The 20,601-nt window shown below is 30.9% G+C and overlaps 1 protein-coding gene across 1 annotated transcript in view; it reads left to right on the top strand.

Annotated features, from left to right (window-relative positions):
- Positions 1–20,601, top strand: part of SLCO1C1 (solute carrier organic anion transporter family member 1C1) — a 109,878-nt gene that overhangs the window by 51,093 nt on the left and 38,184 nt on the right. The window contains exon 10 of the mRNA XM_051961389.1: positions 17,293–17,488. Coding sequence (XP_051817349.1) covers positions 17,293–17,488 — 196 coding nt within the window. The remainder of the gene's footprint in view (positions 1–17,292; positions 17,489–20,601) is intronic.

Below are 20,601 nucleotides of genomic sequence, written 5' to 3'. Positions count from 1 at the left end.
TCTCTTCATTGACTTTTTGTACTTCTTTGCCATTTGGCCTAACCCATTTTTTAAGATCTTATTTTCTTCAATTTTTTGTGTTTCCTTTACCAACCTGTTGACTTGTTTTTCATGATTTTCTTGCATCATTCTAATTTCATTTCCAATTTTTCCTCTGTATCTCTTATTTTCAAAAGCCTTTTTGAGATCTTTCATGGCCTGAGATTAATTAATTTTTTTGAAGGTTTTGTATATAGAAATTTTGACCTTTAATTAAAAAAATGAGAATTGGTGAAAAAAGAAACGTTGACTTTGTGATCGAAGTGTGTTTTCATTTTCCTTGTCACTATAGTATTTTTCTGTGGTCAGAATCTTTTATGTTGTTTTCTCATTTTCAAAGTCTATTAATGACTTTTAATTCTATTCAGGTGAGGCTCTGCTTCAAGAAATCCTAAGCTTTCTAAATTTGTGCAGTTGTTTTTAAAGATATTTCTAGGGAATTGTAAGTTTTCAGTTCTTTCAAGATGGTATGATTTAAGGAGCAGTGTGTTTACTATTGTTCTGGCCTGTGCTCTGCTCTGTGAGTGACCACAAACACTTCTTTCAATCCTGACACTCTGAAGAGGATCCCCATTCTCCTATGTACAAGCTCTGGTGTGCTGACACTCCTCTTCACCTTTGAACTGCCACCCAGGAATATGATCTGAATTGCAGTATGGGCAAAACAAAAAGAATTCTACCTTAGCTTCCATAGTACTCTCCATTTGACCAGTTCTTTCATCCCCTTAAAAAAGACTGATTGGTAGACTGAAAGCTCCAGAAATTGCCACTGCCATGACTGATTCAATGGCTGCCAAAGCCTGCTCCTGGTTTGCTGTAGTTGTGGTTGTGCTGGCACAGTCCGTGTTGGGCTCTGCTCCATTCTCACACTAGTACAATAAACATTTCCTGCTTAATTTTCAAGATCTGGGCTGGAAAATTATTTCATCCATCGTTTTGTGAGATCTGACTGTAAAGTTTGTTTAAAGTCATTATTTAAAGGTGTTTGGGAGAGAGCTCAGGTGAGTTGCTGCCTTTACTTCACCATGTTGGCTCTGCCTTTCTGCAATATCAGATTTTAAATTGTATCATAAGGCAGTAATTATTAAAATTATCTGGTACTGTAAAGAGAAAGAAAAATACAAATCAATGGAACAGAGTAGACAAAAACTTTACAACAAATAAATAGTAACTTTGTATTTGGCAAGCCTAAAAACTTCAGTTTTTAATGAAATACTTTAGTATTTGACAAAAAATAATAGGCAAAACAGAAAGCAGTATGGCAGAAACTGGGTATAGAGCAAGACTTTTCATTGATATTCTTTTCAATTTTCAAATTCAATACCAAATATTTTTATATTGGATGCCTTGTCTTTGTTCTTATTCATTCCCTTTTTTGATTCTTTGAGATTCTAAAATTTTTTTAATAGATAAACTTTTATTGATTTTTGTCTAATTTAATAAACTAACCCCATGGTAAATTTATTAATAAATTGATTATTATCAAATATGCAAATTTAGTTAGGTACTATCACATTTAAATATATATATATATATATATATATATATATATATATATATATTAGTGTGGTCTAGCCATGTCAAATCAACATTCCTCTAATTTTTATTTTCTTTTATTTTTATGAATAAGGTTTTAAATTTTATTTAATAGTAAGTATTAAGAATGTCTTGCCAGGCTAAATCTTGTTTTTGTTACTGCTATGTAAAAATGTTAATGATTTTTTTCTTTTATATCTTGACATTTTGCTGATATTTAATTGGCTTGATAATATTTCTTTCTGGTTTGTAGTAGTTTTCTAAATAAGCCATCATGCTTTATATGAAGAGATTTAATATTTTTTGCTGATATTTTTACTCTTATTTTATTATTCTTATCTTATTAGTGGTAATAATATTTCCTGAACTGTGACAAAAGCAGTAGGAATATTCTTTTTCTCATTCATATATTAGAAAAAGTACTATTTCTCCATGCCAAATATTTTTAATTTTTGCTTTCAGTTATATAAAATCAACAAAAGATGTGTTTTAGAAAGTAAAAAGTCAAATTACAGAAAAAAGTTTTTCCATGTTTATGCTTTTTATGGTTCTCTGCATAAATTATATATTTTTGCACAAGTGGTTTTCTGAAGCTATGAGTATCAGAAAGTGCTTTTGTTACTTATATCATAAATGAAACTAATATTTCTTTTAATGTTTACCCATCTTTAAATCTTTGATGTAAATCCAACATGGTCATAGTGAATTTTATATGGGAAAAAAAAAACTGCTATAGTCCTTGTGCCAGGATTTTGTTTTTAAAAGTTAGTGTGTACATTTCCAAGTAAAGAGGAAGAAAGAATTTAATGGACATACTAAATTTTATTGATCAGAGTAGCTAACTGAACATTCTTATACTTTTTATGTTCCTGGGCATAATATTATTCCAGAGAAGGTTACTTTACTTTGCCTGAGTTCATATAAGCCATCCCAGTATTTCTGAAAGCATCTTCCTCATAATTTCTTTCAACATAATACTATTTCATAAGAATCATATACCACAATTTCTTTGGTAATTCCCTAATTGATAGCCATCTCCTTTGTGTTCCTATTCTTTGATTATTTATCAAATGAGAAATAACTTATATTCTCATACATTTGGTTTTGTTTTTTTACATATATGAGAATTGAAGCCTTTATCAGAGATATTGACTCTCCGATTTCCTCCTTTCCTTCTAATCCTGGTTGAATTACTTTTGTTTGTGCAAAACATTTTATAATTTAATGTAATGAAAATTATTCACTTTACATCCCATAATGTTCTCTAGCTTTTGTTTGGTCATAACTTCTTCCCTTATTCATAGATTTTACAGGTAATATATTTCATACTCTCCTAGTTTGCTTATTATATCACTCTTTATGTCTAAATGATCTTATCTTGGTATATGGTGTAAGATGATGGTCTATACCTAGTTTTTGCTAAATCACTTTTCAGGTTTCAAAGCAATTTTCGTCAAATAGTGAATTCTTATGCCAACAACTTGGGTCTTTGGATTTATTACACACAAGGTTACTAAGGTAAATTACTAGTGCATATTCTGTAGCTAATTAATACTACCATTCCACCACTCTATTTCTTAGCTAGTGCCATTTTTTCATAGTTGCTCTTTTTTTAAATTCATTTTTGTTAAAACAACATTTTTAGGGGCTATATATGGACATTCATCTTTAAAAAAAAAAAAAAAACAGTCCCTTGTAAATCATGTTGGAAGAGAAAAATCAGGACAAAAGGAGAAACCAACAAGGAATTAAAAAAAAAAAAAAAACAGAAAGAAAAGTAAAAAAAAAAAAAAAAAAAAAGGTGAACATAGCATATGTTGACTTACATTTAATCTCCATAGTTTTCTCTCTGGATGCAAATAGTAAACATGTTTGAAAAACATCCAAAGTTTATTGTGATTGTCTTGTATAGTTGAAACACTGAGAAGAAGTAAGTGTGTCATATTTGACCATCACACAATCTTCTTGTTGTTACATATGATGTTTTCTTCTTGTTGTTTTACTCAGCATTGGTTCTTGTCAATCTTTCCAGGACTTTCTAAAATCAGCTTGTTCATCACTTTTTATGAAACAGTCAGATTCCATTATTTTCATAAACCATAACTTATTTAGCCATTCCCCAACTGATGAGCATCTATTCATTTTCCAATTCTTTGCCCAAACAAAAAGAGCTACATAACCTTTTTTTTAAATTAAATGTAATCAAAGTTGTCCTTTTTCCATTTTATAATGTTCTCTACTTCTACTTTGGCTATAAATTCCTCCTTTCTTTAAGATCTGATATGTAATCTATCCCTTAATCTCCTAATTTAATTATAGTATCACCTTTTATGCCTAAATCATGTATCCATTTTGACTATATTTTTTATGGGATTGAAGTTATAAATCTATATCAAGTTTCTGAAATAATATTTTCCAGTTTTAAGGAATTTTTTGTTAAATAATGAGTTCTTAATCCCCAAACTGGTGTTTTGGAGTTTATTAAACACTAGACTACTGTAGTCATTGATTATCGTATTATGTATATCTAATCTATTCCAATGATCTTCTATTCTTATTTCTTAGTCAGTACCCTTTTTTTTTTTTTTATGTTTTATAATAGCATTTTAGGTCTAGTACTATGAGGCCATTGCCCTTTGTTTTTTGGTTTTTTTTTTTTTCATTTATTTCCTTGACATTCTTGCCATTTTTTTTCTAACTCCATAAACTAATGTTTGGCAGTTTGATTGGTATAGCACTGAATAAGTAGACAAATCTAGGTGGAATTTTCATCTTTATTTTATTATCTCAGGCTATGCATGAGCAATTGGAATTTTTTCATTTGTTTAGATCTGACTTTGTGTGAAAAATGTTTTGTAATTTGTTCATATAGTTCTTTGTTCAATTTTAATAGGTAGACATTCAAATATTTAATCTTGCATAGAGTAATTTTAAATGGAATTTCTCTTTCTATCTCTTGCTGCTGGACTTCATCAGTAACATTAGAAAAGCTGATGTTTATGTGGATTTATTTTTATTCCTTGGAACTTTACTATTAATTGTTAAATTGCTTCAAATAGACTTTTGGGTGATTGTCAAGGATTCTCTGAGTATACCATCATATTATCTGCAAAGAGTAATGTTTTCTCTCCTCATTGCTTACTCTAATTCCTTTAATTTCTTTTTCCTTTCTAAAAGTCAACATTTCTAGTATAATATTGAATAATAGTGGTGATAAGAAGCATCATTGTTTCACTGTACATCTTATTGGAAACATGTCTATATTATCTCCATTACAAATAATATTTGCTGATGGTTTTAGATAGATGCTGTATATTATTTTAAGGAAAACTCTACTTATTCTTTTGCTATTGTCTTTAGAATGAGTGCTATGTTTTGTCAAAAGCCCTTTCTGTATCTATTATCATATGATTTCTGTTAGCTTTGTTATTGATATATTCAATTATGCTAATAATATTCCTTATATTGAACCAGTCCTGAATTCCTGATAAAAATCCCACCTGATCATAATGAATTATAATGCTAATAAGTTGTAATCTCTTTACTAATATTTTACTTTAAATGTTTGCATTAATATTAATTAAGGAGATTATAATTTTCTTTCTCTGTTTTGGCTCTTCCTGCTTTAGCTATCAGCACAATATTTGTGTCACAGAAGGAATTTGGCTGGACTCCTTCTTTGCCTATTTTTACAAACAGTTTTCATAGTTCTGGAATTAATTGTTCTTTATTATTATATTATTATATAGGGCCATCTGGCCCTGAAAATTTTTTTTAGGAAGTTCATTCATGACTTGTTTAATTTCTTTTTTCTAAAATGGGATTATTTAAGTAATTGATTTCATCTTCTGTTAATCTGAGCAATTTATATTTTAATAAATATTCATCCATTTCACTCATATTGTCAGATTGCTGGGCATACAAAATAACTTCTAATTATTGCCTTAATTTCTTCTTTACTGGTGGTACTGAAATTTCAAATTTCTAATTTGGTATTTAATTAGACTTTTAAAATTTGTTTTTTTCTAGATTTTTTCACTGCCTGCTCAATTCATTGATCTTCTCTTTCTATATTTTATTCATGTATGTATTTAGAAATAAAAATTCCCTCTAAGAATTGCTCTGTCTGAATCCCACAAGTTTGAGATGTTGTATTATTGTCATCTCTTGAATAAAATATTGTTTCTATGATTTGTTGTTTGACCATACTAATTTTTAGAATTAAATTATTTAATTTCCAATTTGTTTTTGGTCTTATCTTTTGCTGGCCTTTGATTGAATGCATTTTTTATTGCATCATGATATGAAAAGGAAGCATTTACTAGTCTTTCTATATTTGATTATGAGATTTTTGTGCCATGATACATGGTCAATTTCTGTGTAGCCATGTAATCCTGAGATAAAGGTATATTCCTTTCTATTCCTATTCAATTTAAGTTTTCTAAGATTCTATTAACCTGCCTAGTTTCTTTCTTGTTTATTTTGTGATTAGATTCATTAATTCTGAGGGGCAGATGTGGTCCCCCACTAGTATAATTTTGATTTCTATTTCTTCCCATAACTATCTTAACATCTTCTCTAAGCTATCTAGCATGTATACATTTAATATTGACACCACTTCATTGTCTATTGTGCCCTTTAACATTTTCCTTTCTTATCTCTTTTAATTAGACACATTTTTGCTTTTGCTTTACTTGAGATCAGAATTGCTGCCCTTGCTTTTTCACTTTAACTGAAGCATAATAAATTCTGCTCCAGCCTTTTACCCTTATTCTGCATATATCCCTCTGTTCCAAATGTGTTTCTTATAAATAAAATATTGTAGGATTTGGTTTTTAATCCACTCTGCTATCTGCTTCTGTCTTGTGTGAGAATTCATTCTATTCACCTTCACTGTTATGATTACCAGTTGTATATTTCCATTTATCCTATTTTCTCTCTTTCCACCCTGCCCCTTCTTAGTAGCAGATTTTTTTTCCCAGTCCATCCAGTTCTCAACCTAACTTCCCTTTTATCTAGCTCTTTCTTTTTCTTTTCCTTTCTCCTCTTACTTCCTCAAGGAATAAGATAATTTCTGTGAACAACTTCTTGAATATGATATTTCCTCTGTGAGGCAAAATTGATGAGATTATGCTTCAGCCAGTGTTCATCCCTTTCCCTTCTTTCCCTCCATTGTAAGATGTCTTTTGTGCCTCTTCATGTAATCTAGTTTATCCTATTTCACCTCCCCTTTTCTCTTCTCTCAGTACAATCCTTTTTTCCATCCCTTAATGTCTTTTTCTTTACTGTCATCACATTGTAATCATTTTATACAGACATTCTCTGTTTATTAGTTGGAGAGGAATTTTGCCCTCTCTAACTGCTCCAATAAAATACACATTTTCTCAAGAGTTATAAGTACTGTTTTCCTGTCCCAACTATATAAATACTTTACCTTTAAATATTTTTTTCTTTCCTTTTTACCTTTCTATATTTCTCTTGAGTTCTATGTTTGAAGATCAAGTTTTCTATTTAATTCTGATCTTTTCAATACAGATGATTGAAAGTCCTTTACTTCATTCAGAAGTCCAACTACTTCCCTGAAAGATGATGCTCAGTTTCACTAAGTAGTTGATTTTTACTTATCATTTTAGGCCCATTTCCCTTCCAGAATATAGAATTCCAGATCCTCCAATTCTGTATTGTAGAAGCTGTCAGATATTAGGCAATCCTAACTATGTCTTCTCAATATTTGAATTTTTTTTCTTTTTCTGGCAGCTCACAGTATTTTGTCCTTAAGATTTCCTTGAGAACTTGGGAGTTTTACCCCAATGGTTCTTGAGGTTTCCCTGTGGGATCTCTTTTCTGAGGTTTCAATCTCCATAATTCTTTTTTTCCAGAAGCAGATGGCATTTTCTATCTAAAGTCTTATTGGGATTGCCTTGGATCACTGAACCATTGAGAAGAACCAAGTCTTTCGTAGTTGATCATTGAACATTATTGCTCTTATTGTGTATAGTGTATTCCTGATTATGTTTATTTTGCTATCAGTTTGTGTAAATTTTTACAGACTTTTCTAAAATCAACTTGGCCATCATAAAAGTAATGTTCCATTACTTTTGAATATCATAACTTTTTCAGCCATTCCCTAATTGATGGACATCTACTCATTTTTTCAATACTTTGCTACCACAAAAAGATCTTTTTATAAATATTTTTTGCACATGTGGGTCCTTTTCCCTCCTTTATGATTACCTTGGGATACAAATTAAGTAATGGCACTGCTGGGGCAAAGGGTATGTACAGTTTGATAGCCCTTTGGACAGTTACAAATTGCTCTCCAAAATGATTGGATCATTTCACAACTCCACCAACAATGAATTAGTGTCCCAGTTTTCTCACCCCCCCCCCACCCATGGTTATATTTTCCTGTTATTTTTGCCAATTTAAGAGGTATGAGGTGATACCTCAGAGTTGTTTTAATTTGCATTTCTTCAATCAATATGATTTAGAGCATTTTTCCGTATGAAAATAGATGGCTTTAATTTCTTCAATTGAAAATTGTTCATATCTTTTGACCATTTCATCAATTGGGGAATGACTTCTATTCTTACAAATTTGACAGAGTTCTTCATATATTTTAGAGATGAGATCTCTATCAGAAACACTGGCTATAAAATTTCTAAAAAAATTTCCCCCAGCTTTGTACTTTGTACTTTCCTTTTAATCTTGTTTTTGTTGGTACAAAAACCATTTTAATTTAATGTAATCAAAGTTGTCCATTTTTCTTTTCATAATGTTTTCTATATCTTCGATCATAAATTCCTCCTTTCTCCTAAGATCTGGTAGGCATATTATGCCTTGCTCCCCTAATGTGCTAATGGTGTCATCCATTATGCCCAAATCATGTACTCATATTGATCTTATTTAGTATTGTGTAGGAGATGTAGTTTCATGTAGATTAGTTTCCATTTGTCCCATTCTAGTTTCTACTGTGTGGTTTTCTTCAATTAGTTTTTGTATCCCTTTTCCATTTACTTAATTCTACTTTTAGAGGTTTTTTCTTTTTCTTCAGCAGATTTTTTTTTATAATTTTTTTTTTTTTTGCATTTAGCCAATTGTATTTTTTAAAGGAATTTCCTTCTTTTTCCAAGCTGTTGACTCTTTCTTGCATATCTCTCATATATTTTCTGATTTTTCCTTCTTCTTGTCTTATTTGCTATTTAAGTCTTTTATGAGCACTTCTAAAAAGCCTCTTTGGCCTTGAGCTCAATTTATATCATTCCTTGAGATTTCTTCTGTGGACATTTTATCTTCATTTGAATTGGTGTTTTGGTCTTCCCTGTCACTATAGTAGCTTTCCGTGGTTAAGTTTCTTTTCTTATTCTTACTCATTTTCTTTCCTTTTCTTTTGATTTTTCCTTATTTTTACTTTTAAGGTCAAGTTCTGCTTCTGGGGTAAAAAGGGTGCTGTCCCAAGTTTTCTGTGCAGTTCTGAGCCTTGGCTTGGCAAGAGCCCCTTGCATTTGAAGGGGGTAGCTTTATCTGCTCTTTCCAGGAAACAGACTGGTTTTCCAGAATGGGCTTTCTGTTCTGAGAATGGGGATAGCTCTACTGCCCTGCTATTGAGCCAAGTGTCAGTTACTGATCTGCTGTGATTAAGACCCTCTTATGGGCTTTTACAGAATCTGTCTGGCTAACCTGAACATCCCTTTCATTCCAGTGAGACTGATCTCTCTTGAACTTTTCCCAATCAATCTTGAATTGGAAAGTGGTTTCATTTCATCATACTTTGCTCAGAAGTTTGGTTTCATGTGGTTTTTGAGGAAAATTGAGAGAGTTAGAGCACCTTCCTGGCTTCACTCCACCATCTTGGGTCTTCTCCTGGAGTTTTCCCAAAAAATTTCAGCTTTTTGTATTTTTTTAAATTAGTATATTTTTAAAAGGAAGATAAGACCCATTGCTAATCATGAAAGCCAATATCAAAGTCCATGAAGCTGTTCTTCATTGACAAAGTTATATTGACATATTGACATATTGACAAAGTCAGTATCAAAGTACAAAACAGATGTCAGAAATATTGGCATAGTTTATAAGCTTTGAAGTAGTTTATTGCAAAGACACACATGCCTAAGTATTTACTATTTATCTACCTTTTCATTTCTTAAATGTTTTTTCCCTTTCATGATATATAATATCAACTAGAACAAAGATGCTATATTATACTTAGCCTAGGTTCTGTATTTTAACATGTGAAACATTCTGTTTTGATGATACCTTAAGTAGAATATATTCTATTAAAACAACTTTTTTAAAACGTAAAATTCTAGAAAAGTAATTAAGATTGATTGGTTTTCAGATTATATGACCAATAACATAGAGGATTAGATATTTTCATCACTCCTCATGGCCACTCAAACCTTTCTCAAATAGATATTTGCAATTTTAGCTATGTTGATGGTCTAACATTAAAAAATCCTGAGGTAACAACAAAGAAGTTTCCTTAATAATTCTTAACATATTATACCCATCAGTCTCAATGTTCTGTTAGAATCACAAACTAACACACACAAAACAATCTCTTCCACCTGCCCCAAGCATACATACTGCCTTGGGAAGTGGAAATTGGGGAAAATATTTAGCCTAAAACAGCAACAATATGATAACTTTTTATTTTATTTTATTTTATTTTAGAACTATGAGGTATTCTCTGTTTTTGTTTTCTTCATCAAACCTTAAATGTTTTCCCTATATTGTATATTATATATATTATCCCTATATTATAAATAAATATATTCCCTATAAATATCCCTATATTCCCTAAATTATTCCCTATATTCCTTATATACTTACAGATTTTGATGAGGGGATTATTCCAGATAGATAACTGCTTAGGACCAACAACAATATGATAAAAGAGAATTGAGGAATAGTAGAAGGGGTTTAATCAAGATGCCAACATAAATGAGACTGCTGTCCAGTAGAGACCAATTATGTCCACATAGAAATTATTTAAGGCAGTAATTGATGCTATATAAAGTAAATTCCTTAGCATGGATTAAGAAAGCTTTGAAGTCAAACCCCAGGGAAACTACTGAAAAAAAGGAAAGAGTCCAAAAATGAACATTAGGAGAATATAAAAGGAGAATGAAATTAACAAACATACAGATAAAGACAATTGAGAACTTTAAGTGAAAAAGGTTAGTTAAGGGTATTGAGGGAAATTAAATAAATCAATATAGAAGCTATAATAACAGAAGAGAATATTGTCATTTAAATAACACCTCTGAATTAATCTGAAGAGACAGAAAATGGAATTCACATCTGAAGACATAGAAATCTTGTGGATTCACAAGAGAGCATAAAACTATAGCAGGCTGTATTGGGATGATTCAAGAAGGAAATTAGAGTCAAGAAAGCAGAATTTATGATCTACAAGTCACAAATAATCAATGAAATAGAAAAATTTTGAATCTATGGGACCATATCTCACAAAGGAAAAAAAAAAGACAAGACATTAAGAATCCATATACATAGAAATGAAAGAAAATCAAGAATAAAAGAACTAAAAAAGCAAAAATATTAAAATAAAGCATAGTCTCATATAAGAAAAACTTATTAATCTGTAAGACAAAACTTAAGTAGTACAAGTTTATCAAAAAACAAGCCAATAAGACTTTATACCATATGTGATAAATTACATATCAAAGGAACCTAGGACTTTTGAACACAAAATCTCAGTACCAACTTAAAAAAATCTACAGATCATCTATAAAAAAAAATAGACAATGCTGTAAACTACAAGACATATAGTAGTTAAGTTTAACAATTTCAATGACTAATCATTAATTCTAAAAATAGCAAGAAATTGCCTAGAGGAAATGAAAGACTGTATTTTAAAGTTCAAAAGACCTGAAAATACAATTCAAGGTGACACATCCTGGAAATCAGAGCCTAATCATCAGTATAAGTGAATAGATAAGTAGAGTAGGTTAATGTACATTCAATAAAAGTCATTTGAAGAAAATTTGACTTAATGATTTTACTTGTTTTGCAAAAATCCCAACAGAGGCCAAAAAAAAGCCTTTAAAAATACTAGCTACCAGGAAAAGTACAAGTAATAAAATAAATTACCCTGGAAAAAAGAAATAAAAACAAAAAGAAAAATAACACACATGGGCTTAACCATAGCAACATAATGCCAGAAATCTTGTCCATTTAAAAAAAAATCCTTTTTAACATTATAATGTGAGACACACTGAAAACAGAAACCACACCAAGAAAATCAATTGGGGCAACAAGCTTGAAACATGGAATAAATTTTATAACATTCATCTGGTAAATCAACCTAGTGTGTGTTTTTTTTTTTAATTTTATTTTTACATAGAACTATGTATGGATGGAAGGATACATAAAAGTGGAGAATGATAGGAAAGAATAGAGAGGAATATGTGATGTACTTTAATCAAATAAGTGGTTAAAATTAAGGGGAAATAATTTGTGTAATTGAAGAAGAAGAAGAACAAGAACAAGAAGAAAGGAGGAAGAGGAGGAGGAAGAAGAAGAGGAGGAGGAGGAGGAGGAGGAGGAAAAGGAGAACTATAGGAGAACATGTAAATATAAAAAAAAAGGACTGGATGGAAAGATTTCAAGTCTCAATTCATTGGTAGAAGGGAGTTCCATTGAAAAATTCTCTGTTGCAGTTTGAGGCAGGAGGTTCTTTATAGGGGAAAGTATAATAACAGATAACAATCTACAAGGTTTTGATCCTCAGAAAGAATACTACCTCTGAATGGATAATGCACCTTCATAATAATATCCTTTCCTAGGAAAAGAATTAGAGTTTCTGGGATAATTGACACCCAGAAGAATAGGAGAACATGAACTGAGAGAGGAGATTTTATGGCAAATAGGGAGGAAAGAAGTAGTGATAATCTACACAATCAGGAAGATAAGAAAAAATATTCTATCTTAAGCAATACCTCTATTTTATTTATCTTCTGTAGAAATCTATATTTCTTAGAGTGAGCCACAACAATGACAAAAATTAAAAGAAGAGGGAAGATTACACACAATAGAAACTATTTAGAAAAGGAAACAATATTCGTACTTTAGATGTTTTTAATTCCCTGAGGAATGCAAAGATTAAGAGGACAAATAATCATGAGAGTCAAAGAATAAAAGTTTAGCACAAACAAAAAGGGCAGAGGATAGATAATAATGATTTCAAGGAAAACTAAATAAATTTCTAAAAAAACAACAAAATAGATTAAAGAAGAGGATAGAGGGTGATTTTGCTTGCTTTTTTTTAAAAAGAGAGGAAGAATTAATGAATAAAAGAAAGAAAGTTAATAAGTTGAACAAAATGCCCAAACTAGAGAAGGGAACAATAAGTAGGGATGGGGCTTAACAAAAAAGGAAAGAAAGTCAATGGGAAAAGAATTACTTTGAAATAGATTATGTAACTGGAAAAAAAAGTGCTTAGCTGTTTTTATAGAGGAAGAGGGAGAGCATCAAATTTAAAAAAAGTATTAGAAATAAGGAAAATAGTAATCTCTCACAGTTTTGAATGTGGATAGATTATATAATCCAATAATATTAAAGTGATAGATTGAATTTAAAATGTTCTTTACAAAATTTCTTTGTTCCACAATTTCTTCCTTAGAAGAAACACAATAAAAAAGGAAAGAGATACATAAAATAAAAATGAATGGCCAGAACAAAATTTATTACCCATCAGGGGACTATAAGGACCTACAATAATACTATCAAAGAAAGCAAAACCAAATATTCACAATATAATCAATTCAATTTTGCTAACTTACCTCCTCTTTTCCTTTTTTTCTTAAAATGTCATTTTAATATGAGATGGATTTCTGCTACAGGGAGGAGGAAAGGATATTGGGAGAATTTGGATGATGCAAAAAAGAAGATATAAATAAAAATGTAATTTGAAAAACTAGGAAACTCTTGTTTTGGTAGAGAATCATTCAGATAAATTTTAGTATTCAGTAAAATTTATGAAAATTTTATTTTATTAATTTTAGGACCAACTTAGCCTCAGATGTTTATGATACAATTGATAACTTCACTTTCTTATACTCAAAATGGCCCAGAAAGTCAAGCTCAGACATGGATTATACCTAAGTTTAAATTGTTTTCTCAAAGGCCAGATTTTGCAATTCTAGAAAGACATCGGTATTCATCTTAAACCAGGACTAAAAATCTGGTTCTATAAATGCTATTTTACAAATGAAACTAAAAGCACGAGTTTATCTATGACCCCAGAAATTATCTAAACTGAAAGCATGTTAAAAGTAGACAAAATTGTCTGAACAGGTTACTTCAGAAGTTTAGAATCTTGGAATATTAAAATTAAAAGGAACTTTTCAAATTATGTAGCCTAGTACATATAGCCTTAATGAAGGCACTGAGACTCTGAAAGTTTGTTATGTGTCATTTTTATTATATTAGTTTAGCTTAGGCATGAACAATGGATAATCTTCCGGTTCTTTAGATTAGAATTTATTTGTGGGAAAAGCATTCACGTTCATGTTCATATAATTCTTGAGTTTGTGTTGGCAGGTTGACCCCCAAGCATTTTATTTTGTCTACAGTAATTTTAAATGGAATTTCTCTTTCTATTGTTGATGGGCTTTGTCAGTAATATATAGAAATGCTGATAATTTTTGTGAGTTTATTTTATATCCTGCAACTTTATTAAAGTTGTAAAGTGTTTCCAATATTTTGGATGATTTTCTAAGATTCTCTAAGTATATTATCATATCATTTGCAAAGAGTGATGGTTTTATTTCCTCATTGTCTATTCTAATTTCTTGAATTTGTTTTTCATTTCTTATTGCTAAAGCCAGCATTTTTCATTCAATGTTGAATAATAGTGGTGATAATGGCCATCCTTTTATTACCCTTGATCTTATTGGGAATGAATCCAACTTCTTTCCATTATAAATAATGCTTGCTGTGGGCTTTAGATAGATACTGTATCTTTATCTCTATGTTGTCTAATATTTTTAATAGGAATGTGTGCTGTATTTTGTCAAAAGTTTTTTCCCCTGCATTTATTGAGATTATCATAACATTTATAGTGGTTTTGTTATTGATATGGTAGATTATAGTAATAGTTTTCCTGATGTTGAACCAGCCCTGCATTCCTGGTATAATTCCACTTGGTCATAGTGTATTATCTTGCTAATGAAAGGTTGTGAATTGCTCTCAATTTACATAAATAGCAAATGGCAGGTATGAGCCCCCATATCTTCTGATTTACAGTCCAAGCATTGACCTACCCTATGTATGAACCAAACTATGTTCCCTTTTCTCTTACTATTAATACACACACACACACACACACACACACACACACACACACACACACATATATATATGTATTATGTACCATTATTTCTTCTTTTGAATCCTGGAAGAAGCAGCTAACTAGTAGGACGCTAGGTAGCACACTTGATAGAATGCCAGGCCTTGAGTCAGGAGACCTGAATTTAAATATAAATTAAATTTGTATCTTCTTTTTTTGCATCACCCAAATTTCTCCCAATTAAATCTAATGTGTAATCCTGAGCAAATCACTTAATCCTGTTTGCCTCAATTTCTTCATCTGTAAAATGAGATGAAGATAGAAATGTTACAACTCTAGTATCTTTACCAAGGAAAGTCCAAAAGGAATCATGAAGAATCAGATGGACTTAATCAACAGAACAACAGTAAAAAGTCTTGCACAGTATAAATAATACCAGACTGGAGGTGGGAAATCCTCAGTTCAAACCAGAAAGCCTAAATGACTTGTCTGAGCCAGTTTCTTTATCAATAAACACTGGACTAGGTAACCTTTGCTCTTGTATTCTAGTCAGTAACTTTTCTCTCTCCATAAAAAATAGACTTCTGGATGAATCCTTAAACAGTATGTGGTATTATCTCTTCCCATAAAATTTCTGAAATGTAAGCAAGATCCACTGTACAAAAATAACCTCCTTATCCACTATGTGATATTTGTAATTTTGTTTTTTCAGCCAGTATTCATTTCTTTAACCTACAATGTTAATACTTTTATATTGTCACTATTCCTGTGAAAAGTCAAAATTTGAACCATTCTAAATGTATAGAGCACTGGAGTGTAGTAAAAAGAATGCTACATTTGAATTCACAAGATCTGGATTCAGATCCTGATCTTGCTACGTGGCTCACTTTAGGGAAATGATTTCACTTTTATGTTCCTTAGTTGTCATCTCTAAAATGAAGAGGTTCAATTTATTCTGCAGTATAAATGAAATTCAGCTTCTTTCCTGAGAACAGATTTTGATAAGAGTAAAGTGAAAGTGAATATACCTGAGGATAGTAAGAAGAGGCATAAGCTAAAGGATGTAAGCTGTATAAAACTTGGAGAGGGATAAAAAGGAAGATGAACACATTTTATCACTATTTTATCAATGGTCACCCTAGAATCCAAGGACTATATCTGCTTTTACAACATATATATGATATGCTTCTTTATATGAATCTGGATGTAGTTTTTGTGCCCAATCTGTGATAGCACTTTCTGAGCTCTGTTCTGATCAGTTATCGTCAGACACATTGTAAAATGAACTTAACATTTTTCTCCTCTTCAATTATGAAAAACAACAATGGCCCTTTAGATGCTATATAATTTTATTTTATTTTTTATTTTATGCATGTATATTCTTTTTAATATATTTCTATGTAAGTCTTCTTGGGAGAGAACAATCAGAACAGAATGGAAAAACCATGAGAAAAAAAACCATATGCAAAAAAAGTGAAAATAGTATGCTTTGGTCTGTATTCAATCTTCACAGGTCTCTCTTTGGAAGTAGATGACATTTTCCATCTGAAGTTTATTGGAAATACCTTGGATCACTGAATTGCTGAGAAGAACCAAGTCTCTCATAGTTAATCATTACACATTACAATCATTGTTGCTGTGAACAATAACTTTTGTTTTTCTGGTTCCTTGCTTCTCTCAGCATCATGGATCGTATGGTTTTAGTCAATGTTTAATAAATATTTTACTACCCAACTCTCTGTCATTTAATTCAGTATCTCTGAGACTGGGTCAAAATGGGTTGGATTCTGGGGCTACATTTGTGAGGTCTTATTGACATTTGGTCACTTGATGGATAGAGTGATGGACTTAAGAAGTTCTTATTCAAATCTTGACACGTGCTGTGAGACCCAGAAAAAGTCACTTACTTTCTGTTTCCTTGTAAGTGGCTTAGTGGATATCGAGTTGGGTCTGGAATCAGGAAGAAGATCAGAGTTTAATTTTGGGCTCACACGTTTGCTCTGGGCAAGCCATTTAATTTTTGTTTGTTTTAATCCATTAGAAAAGGAAATGGTAAACTAATCCATGGTCAGTGCTAAGAAAATGCTAAACAGGGTCATAAAGAATTGAATAGAATTGAATGACTGAACAATAATAACAACACATTCACCATTGATTGGTATATTCATAGTAGAGTATAGATTCCTTATTTTGCAACTCTAATTTCAAAACCTTAAACATAGTAGAAATTTGTTATATGTTGGTGGATATGATTTTCCACTGCCTTCATTATTATAAAGGATTTTATTGAACATTTGTTCAAGAAACATCAAGACTATTCTGTTGTACACAAATACTTTTAAAATATGAAGTAAAACATTTGGCAATTCACTTCATAATTACTTATTTATTTTTTATTTCCCAAGGACTTATCAACATTCCTGCAGTAGCCTTTGGAATATTCTCGGGGGGACTAATTATGAAAAAATTCAGAATCAGTGTATTTGGAGCTTCAAAACTCTATCTGGCATCTTCATTTTTTGGTTACCTTCTACTGCTTTCCCTGTTTGCAATGGGCTGTGATAATTCTGATGTGGCTGGCCTAACTGTCTCCTACCAAGGGTATGTCATGATGATAATATAAGTAAAAGGCAATTGAAATTCTCAGTTTTGTCTATCATGTTTTGAGGGAACTATACTGAAAATGACATGAGAAAGTTGTCAATCTGTCATATCTGTGACTTGGAGTCATTGAATCACAGGATTTTAGAATGAAGTAAAGCTAAAATTATCTAATTTAACTCTTTTGACTTAGAGTAGTAAACAGAGTCCTAGAGAGTTGAAGTGATTTGCTACTGGGCCCCACACATGAATAATGCAAGACTTCTGATAAGAATTCAAATTTCATTGACTTATTGAATATCTACAATGTGTTTTTTTTTTTTTTTTTTAATTTGCTGAGGCATTTGGGGTTAAGTGACCTGCCCAGGGTCACACAGCCAGGAAGTGTTAAATGTCTGAGACTAGATTTGAACTCAGGTCCTCCTGACTTTAAGACTAGTGCTCTATCCACTGTAATATCTAGCTGCCCCTGAATATCTACAATGTGTAAAAGACAATACCAGACATTGAAAAAGATGTACCAAATTAACAAGACACTGTTCCTTTCTTCAAAGAATTTAAAATGTAATTGGAGACACATTTCCCTTATTTTCATAAGGGAAAATATTAATATTAAGATTCATATGAATCTAAACATTTTGCTCAGATTTTTAAGGTGTTTCTTTAAAAAATATTAGTTCAAATTTATCCTGAGCCATGAGTAATGTATATTCCAAGAACATAGGATGAACATTGGATAAACTATATCTATATCTGAAAGGGACATCAGAGGCCACCTGATCCAACTTCTTCAATTTTCAGGCAAGAAACAAAAGCATGGGAAAATTACTTCAACTTCCCAAAGCTACACATCTACAGGACAAGTCCTAATCATTCCTTCTGAGACTGAGGCCCTGGAAGTATCCTACAGACTTTGATCTAATGGTATCTTTTACAACCTGAACCCCATGAAGGTCTGAGTGATGTGCTGTTGTCTCTTCCAATGGTGAAGGAATATGTTCAGGAAATACTCCCCAATCTTCTATCATCTTCTGAGAATAAGAGCCAGAAAAGGTATAACTACTCACTCCAGTGAAAAGGATTAACCTATTTTCATTATCCCCTGAAAATCCCAAGGGGTTTAGATAATATGACAATTTGCTCTAGGGAAGAGCTAGTGTCTCTTTCTTCTCCAGGGTAAGATTCTAGAAGGACTCAATATTCCTCTAAAATTCCATCTGCAAGTTTTCATTGCAAACTTGGCCACAGAGGCCAAGGATTTTGGAATTTTGAATATGGGGGACCTGAGTAAGGAATATATGAAATGTGTGTTACAGCTATGTAGGTGAAAGAAAGAGAGGACAAGGTCATATAATGACTGGGTAGATAATGATTACTCATCTGTGGCTTCTTGGGGAAATATATATCATGCATTTGTTTAGTCATGCAACACTTGAAATATAAAAAGGCCAGAGAAAGAATTGTTATAGATGTAGGAAAGAGCTGAAGTCAGATGATCAGCTATGTTGTTCTTCTAAGAACTAAGAGTTTTTTATATACCCCCTTAACATTTTTTTTACATATTCCTAAATTATATACAATTTTTATATCATTGGCATTGATAATGAAACTACCAATGCAAATACATATAATAGTCATTAAACATCTAAATACTTAATGAAAAAACTAATCAAATTGCAGGAATAACTAAAAGAAAAAGCAATAATTGCTATGAACAGAAGCTTCCTCCTTTGAGACCTAAATGAATCTAGCAAAATGGCAAGCAAGAAAAACAAAAAAGGTTCCAAATAGAATTTTAATATAATTAGATATGATAAACTATTGATTATTAATAAATGGAAATAATAAAAAGTATATATACATATATAACTTTAAAATCTGTGGGTAACTGTGAGATAATAGAAAAAAAATAATGGAAATGAAATATTTGTATGGAGTGGGATTGAAAGCAATTTTTTTTCCCTCCAAGGAGGAAAGAACACCAGTGAAGAACATTGTTGTGAAATATGGATGGGTAATGTATATTTATCTTAGGAAACTATGGACTTAGTTTTGTCCCTGAAGGCTGGACACAGAAAGATATTATCTTTTTTCAAAAAAGTTTTATGTTTCCCAGAAGTGTATCTCAACTTGAGAGGGCAGCTCTCAGTACCTAGATATAACCAATATCCATGATGGTTATAAGAGAGGGAGAAATGTAGAGTTAATGAGATATATTGGACATAAGAGTAGTGAATGATCAGAGTATGTAGTAAAGTAGGATACAGAATGATTCCCACCATGTCACTTCTTTCATTAATTAACATTTGTATAAGTGAATAATAATTAAGTCCTCACAAACTAAAGAAAACACAAATAAAATAACTAATAAACAAAGATAAAAATAAGAATGTTGTGATGGGACCCAAAAATTATATTAACATGGAAGTAGAATAAAGAAGGGAGTGAAAATTTAGTATTTTGGAAATACACTACTTCTCATTAAAAAAAAAAGCTTTTTCACAGCAATGAAATGTTGCCTTAAAAATAAGAGAATGAATAAAAATCAATACAAATAATAAGTGGGGAAAAGCAAAATCTAAGTATTATAAACTTAAATATGAATTAATTAATTCATCAATTCAATAAAGATGAAAAAAGTAAAAGATTGGAAAAGAAATTAAAGTTCAACCTGCTGCTACATAAAGAACACACTTTAAAAGACAAATACTGAATGAAAATGAATGTATAAGGAAAATATTTCATTCATAAAAAACAGAAGTTAGAATTATACAAACAAAGCAAAATAAAAATGAACTATTTTAGAAATAAGAAAACTATTATTTTAAAAGTTACCATAGACAATCAGACAATTAACAAAAACTTATTAATCATCTACTATGTTTCAGGGATTTTTCTGGGATGTAAGAATATGAAATTAAAAACAAAATAACTTCTAACTTCAAGGAGCTTGTATAATACTGGAGGGAACAATGTGTATACATATAAAATATATATAAATAAATGTAAATGTGTATACATATAAAAAAACCAAAAAAATAAATAAAAGATAAAAACAAGAGAATGAATGAGAGGTATACCCTAGCAATTAGAGAGAGGAATCTGGTGAGAGC

This window comes from Antechinus flavipes, chromosome 5, assembly GCF_016432865.1.
Source record: "Antechinus flavipes isolate AdamAnt ecotype Samford, QLD, Australia chromosome 5, AdamAnt_v2, whole genome shotgun sequence".
In the NCBI taxonomy this organism is placed as follows: Eukaryota; Metazoa; Chordata; class Mammalia; order Dasyuromorphia; family Dasyuridae; genus Antechinus; species Antechinus flavipes.
This window is presented reverse-complemented; position numbering and strand designations above follow the sequence as displayed.